This window comes from Juglans microcarpa x Juglans regia, chromosome 8S (assembly GCF_004785595.1).
Source record: "Juglans microcarpa x Juglans regia isolate MS1-56 chromosome 8S, Jm3101_v1.0, whole genome shotgun sequence".
NCBI lineage: Eukaryota > Viridiplantae > Streptophyta > Magnoliopsida > Fagales > Juglandaceae > Juglans > Juglans microcarpa x Juglans regia.
The window spans coordinates 15,704,345-15,710,443 of record NC_054609.1 but is presented as its reverse complement, the minus strand read 5'-3'; the positions used below and the strand labels follow the sequence as shown (position 1 = coordinate 15,710,443).

At 38.5% G+C, this 6,099-nt stretch overlaps 1 protein-coding gene across 1 annotated transcript; it reads right to left on the bottom strand.

Moving 5' to 3' along the window:
* Positions 1-294: 294 nt before the first annotated feature.
* Positions 295-5,632, bottom strand: LOC121244263. Its single transcript, XM_041142275.1, is given in 13 exon segments — positions 295-484; positions 1,144-1,260; positions 1,355-1,444; positions 1,563-1,679; positions 2,014-2,130; positions 2,307-2,399; positions 2,401-2,648; positions 2,845-2,962; positions 3,847-3,900; positions 4,020-4,116; positions 4,471-4,594; positions 5,009-5,427; positions 5,536-5,632. Coding segments are annotated over 13 exon segments (1,881 nt in total).
* Between the last annotated feature and the right edge of the window lie 467 nt (positions 5,633-6,099).

The following is a 6,099-nucleotide window of genomic DNA, read 5'->3' as shown; positions in this document are numbered from 1 at the left end:
CAGCCAGATTTATCGAGTTGTCACATTTTGCTGCATACCTGATCCCTGATGAGGAGAAGATGGCGCGTAAATTTAAACAAGGGCTAAACGAAAAACTTTATGAACGAGTTAGTGAATAAGGCCACCGTTTTTTAACAAAGCCTTCAAAGAAGCGTTGCACTATATGATCAGAGGAAGATGACTACTCCATCTAGGTATTATTCTGGCATGGACCAAGGACTATGAAAGCCAACCACTCGTTCATAAAGTTTTTCGTTCAGCCCATGTTCGAACTTACGAGCCGCCTTCTCCTCATCAGGGATCAGGTATGCAACAACGTGACAACTCGGTAAATCTGATTGCATACTGGTGTACCGTCATAGCACCCTGGAACAAAGTGGCAAATTTAATAGCGTTGTCGTCTTTGACCGAGTTTGGGAAGAAGCGCTCCAGAAAAATCTGCTTGAAATGCAACCGACTGACTATTTTCGTCCCTTCAGCTTCTCTGATAGTTTTTTTCAGAAATCCACCATCTTTTCACCTCTCCAATCAGCTTGAATGTGTTGTGCTGTATGCCACCTTTTGTTCATCTGTGCAGGTCAGGACCCGCAGTATCTCCTCAATATCTTGAACTCAATCCTCCGCCAAGGTTGGCTCGCCTCTCCCATCAGATGAAGGAGGAGTGCATCTGGTTGTATTGTTTCACGGTACAACCTCTATCATTATTGTTGCAATTGGCGACCCAGGAGATTTTGCACGAGATTACTTGCGTCCAAGCATCATGATCCATGAGTTGGGAAAGTACAATGAAGTCGCTTCTGATACTACTACTACTAAGGCCGCCTCCATAACTGCTCTTCATTTTCAGAAGTTGCTCATTCTCTGGGGCGTTCGCACTTCGCAGTTACACTTCAGGCATGCTATGTTCTTTCTATAATTCAAAAAGTCACATCTACAAAACGCAACCATGTGTCAATACGTTCTTCAGTTATTTTAAAGATAAACATCACCAGCGAGCGCACGCGCGTGAGAGAGAGACGGAGAGATAGACTCACGAGGCTAATTCATGAGGACCCAAGCGTTCATAGGGAATGAAGTGCATGAGTTTAAATGAACAGCAGTTAAAATTTATTTTGATTAGCAAGACGCGTATAGGAAACATACTGCGGGCAGTTCCAATCTCCTATTTTCATTTCCACCTCCGCTGCACTAACCCTCTTTGGTCCCTCTGCTTCGCACTTCAGGCAACGTATATTTCTAGAAAAATTCATGAAATTGCATCTGTAACAAACACGAAGTGCACCAGTCAGAATCATTGAACATATGCAACGCATGGAACACAAGCATTTCATGACAGCAAAGTTCATGAACTCACGAGGGGCATTCCCATTTTCCAGGAATTTTGGGCCGTGGCTCTTGGCAGCGCAAACACTTCCTATTACTAGCAAAGTTCATGAACTCGCACCTGCAGAAAGAGGCTAATTCATGAGGACCCAAGTGTTCATAGGGAATGAAGTGCATGAGTTTATATGAACAGCAGTTAAAATTTATTTTGATTAGCAAGACGCGAATAGGAAACATACTGCAAGCAGTTCCAATCTCCTTCTTTCATTTCCACCTCCGCTGTACTAACCCTCATTGGCCCCTCTGCTTTGCACTTCAGGCAACGTATGTTTCTAGAAAAATTCATGAAATTGCATCTGTAACAAACACGAAGTGCACCAGTCAGAATCATTGAACATATGCAACGCATGGAACACAAGCATTTCATGACAGCAAAGTTGAGAAGAAAAACAAGAGAGGTGCAGGACTCGTCCATAGTCTACCACTGGCAGTAGCATATCAAATATGGATAATAACGTTACATGAATTACGAAACCATATTAGATAAACAAAAGAGAAATGAAATGAAATAAAACCACCACACTAAGCCCTAAATCCAACATGTGTTATGCTCTCAATATATTCCACAATATATATATTCAGGGGATTTATTATTATCATATAAAACTAATATCATAAAATCGAACTTACTCAGGACAAGTCCAGTCCCCCTTTTTCATTTCAACATCACCTGCAGCAACTCCTTTAGAGCCATCTTCCTGGCATTTTAGGCACTCGATATTTCTGGAGAAGTTCAAAAAATTGCATCTGCGACAACATAGCAAGCATAAGTTCATGGACAAGTAACGTCAAACATAACAGATATGGAGAAGATGCCCCCAGTATCCCTTCAATTCCATCAAATGGAAGTATTCGATATATGAGGCAGTTCTACTTCACTCCCACACAAAACTAAGAAGCTTTGAAGTTTGAAGGAAACTCACTTAGAACACATCCAATCCCCACTCATCATCTCAACATCTTGAGACAGTTTATCATCCATGAACTTTACACTCTCTTCGTTTCATGCCCTTGACAGCAGGCCTTGGAAGTACTGGATCAGGGGATGCTTCACTCAGATCAATCAACTCAGAGAACAGTTTCCTTGCAGATGATTCAATTATATCTCTACCAGGCGGTTTCTCTCCTCCTGAAATAACAAGGGGATCTAGTGCATAGAACATCAGTATACGCACTATATCCACAGTACAGGCAGCTGCTTCATCTTCCTTTAAAATCACATAAGCCCTATCACAGGATCCTCGTAGAGTGCAAGTACTACATACCTGAAAATAAGTGAACCTGTCAGATGCTTAGGCAACAAAATGGCTTCCAAAACATAACAGAAAGAAAAATAAACCACTCTGACAGAGTATAGTCATTTCTTTTTCTGAGGAGTGATTTTGAAATTATTAAAATAGAAAACAAGCCAAGAATCAACAAATTTGATAGATAGATGTCATTAATAAAGAAATAACATACTTCACCTTCATCCAAACGCACAAAGGCTCTCAATCTTTTTGCTGAATTAACAGATTTCTGAAAAAGATTAGGACAACCACCCTCAACAACCATTTGAATATCCTTGGTTGATAATGATCTGCATGAGAGGCAGAAAAGGAATGTCAAATTAAAGAAATAACGGCATACCTTAATGCTTAAACAACTACTTCATAGAGATTGGAAGAAATGAAAAAGCCACTGCCAAAAAATGCAAGTTGACATGGGGATCGAGGACAACCTTTATACTACTGAGACATTAAATGTAGGGACCAATATATGGCTAGCGTTGCTAACATTGCTGTGTAGTAGCCATTAAAAACCATAATCCTACATCTACAATTTATATTCTAACCATCTTTCCATACCTAGCCAGACCATTCACTCACCAAGTCCGTCCAGCAAAGGTTAACTAAAGATTAAGCGTTGATATCTATCTAATGCACTATGTAGTCTTTGTTTACGTCGTTGAATGAACCCTCGAGTAATATGCACTATTTACCAATGCTTATCACCAACAGGGATATAACTGTCGAGAATGCAATAAAATAAAATAAAATAATAAAAAAGAGATATTCTAATTTCGCTACTTAAATATAAAGGAAAAGAAAACTTTCTAATACTTTGAGAAAAAAAATTTGAAAGAAATATGCATTTTCACTAATCTAAACCAAATATTTCAGCTTCTCCAAGTCCACATCATGAAATTTCTAATCTTAACAGTATGAATTTAATTTCTCAATCCAAATTGCCTTATGATCGAAACAGAGCAATAATGATACGCCCGAGAAATAAGCACAATATATAGGAAAAATGAAAATTTGAGTTTAAGGTTATTTTTGTCTAGCTAAGATGCCATTCAGAAGATACAAAAACTCAACCAAGATACAGAATTTAAAAAAATAGAAATAAAGATTCAAGTTTTCTTAGCAGAACTTTCACAGGAAACAAACAGAGCAATATAAAGAAAGCGAATAAACCTACTTGAAGACATCGTAGCGGTCACACGCAAAGCTGAGGCAAGCGTCCTTGACCCATCAGCATTTCTTACAAGAATGACTAGAGAAGAGAAAGAAGACTGACTACACCTTATTACCCCAGTTTCAAGTAATTCTTTAACTATTTTTTCAATCTCAGCTTTTTGTACAAAGGCATACCTATAGAACCTAACAGAAACAAGCATTGTACCCTTCTTCAAATTAATCTTGTGATCATGGCTTCTTCTTGGAGGTAATTCTTTTGGTTCTTCAAAGACTGCAGAAAAACTCTTTAAAACTTCTTGTATCTCCCCATCAATTTCTTCCTTAACATCACTTTGCTACTGCTAAATTAACTGAAAGAACATTCCCTTCCTCTCAACTGTTGTTAACTGGCAAATCTGAATGTCTCCAACTATCTCAGATTTGGCAGAATTAATTCCTCGAATGATTATTGGTTTGCTATTGTGCTGAAAAGACATTGTAAGACCATTAAAATCCCACAACACAAGACCTAAAGTCCTTAGCCACTGCATTCCCACCACCACATCACAGCCTCCTAGTGGTAATAAAAAGAAATCAATGTTAAACTGATGCCCTTGCATGTGAAACTGCAACCCTTCTATCATACCTTCACTCCTCGTCCTATCTCCATTTGCCACTCGTACCTCCACTTGTTGTACATCATTAACTATCAATCCGACCTTCTTAGCAACCATGAGATCAAGAAAATTATGCCACGGGTTCATATCAGCCTGTATCCACAAGAATGGTCACAAAATAGTTTTGAACCTTACCATGGATTCTCATGGTTCTTGAACTCAAGAATCCTGCATGTAAGGATATCTCAGGAACTTCACTCTGAGATTTCAAACTGTGAACAACAGTTTCTTCTTCTGTCAACTCACAATCTTGAACTTCATCTTCTTTAAACCACTCTATCCTCCCATCAGAAAAATTCTTGCTTTTCTTCTTTCACATTTATGATTAGGATTCCATTTCTCATCACAGAAATAGCACAAACCCTTTTCCCTTCTCTCCTTCATTTCATCTGGACTAACTTTTTGTATAGGCAAAGAACGCGTAAAACTGTTAGCTCTTCCTACCCCAGTACTCTCCTTCCTTATAGTACTATTATTAAAGCCATTTCCACCAATAGAAAATGGTACCCAGGAATTTTGATAATTCCCTCCTCTACTACTACCACAAGTACTAAGGATGTACTCTTCTTGAATCTTGGCAAGGCCAAATGCAAAATTGAGACTCTGAGGGTGTAGCATCCTCACAGGCAGCCTTATTTTATCTTTTAGACCACTCAAAAACACAGTCAATTTGTAATTTTCAGACAACCCCTTCAATCTATTAGATATCACTTCAAATTGTGTTTTATAGGCAGCCACAGTGGAATTCTGTTTAAGTCGAGTAAGAACTTCCATGGGATCATCATAAGATGAATTCCCAAACCTCAATTGCAAAACATGCACAAACCCACTCCAAGAATCAAAGATACCAGTAGATTCAGCATCTTGAAACCAAATCAAAGCAGTCCCCTCCATATAAAAAGATGACATTAGAAGCTTTTGCCCATCTGGCATGGGGTACAAAGCAAAATAATGGTTTGCTTTATAAACCTACCCTGTCGGATTCTCCCCATCAAACTTTGGAAAATCGAGTTTAATGGTACAAAATTGCATACCTCTATGATCAAACCCTCGCTCAGAATCTTCTTGTCTATTATCGCCATTTTGATAACCTCCTCTTCCACCATTAACAGCTTCAATCAAGACATCCATCTTCGAACTCAATTGTTCCAGTGCTCCTTGATGATCTTCCAAATGCTTCCCTTGTTGTTCTTAGCTCTGCCGCAACCCACTCACCATCTTCTCTAACTCCTTATAACGAGTTCCTTCCGCCATTTTCCCAAAAAAAAAAAAAAAGAAAAAAAATTTCCAGGAAAAATCGAACTATTCTGGTACCAATTGTAAGGATAAAACTCAAGAATGACTCACAAATATGATCTTCGAGGGATCAGTTCCTCCAAATGCACTTTACTAAGCTTTTTTCAATGAATTACATCTTGCAGATCCCTCCCTTTTATATACATCCTATCACTTATTCTATTATGAAGATAAGGGCATTTTGATATATTATGACAGTTAAGTAAGGCTAGTATTGTAATTACAGTGTTTTGCTTACTATCTAACTAATAGACTAACAGAAGCTTTCCTCGAACTCTTCATCTGCTATCATCCTCCTTAGA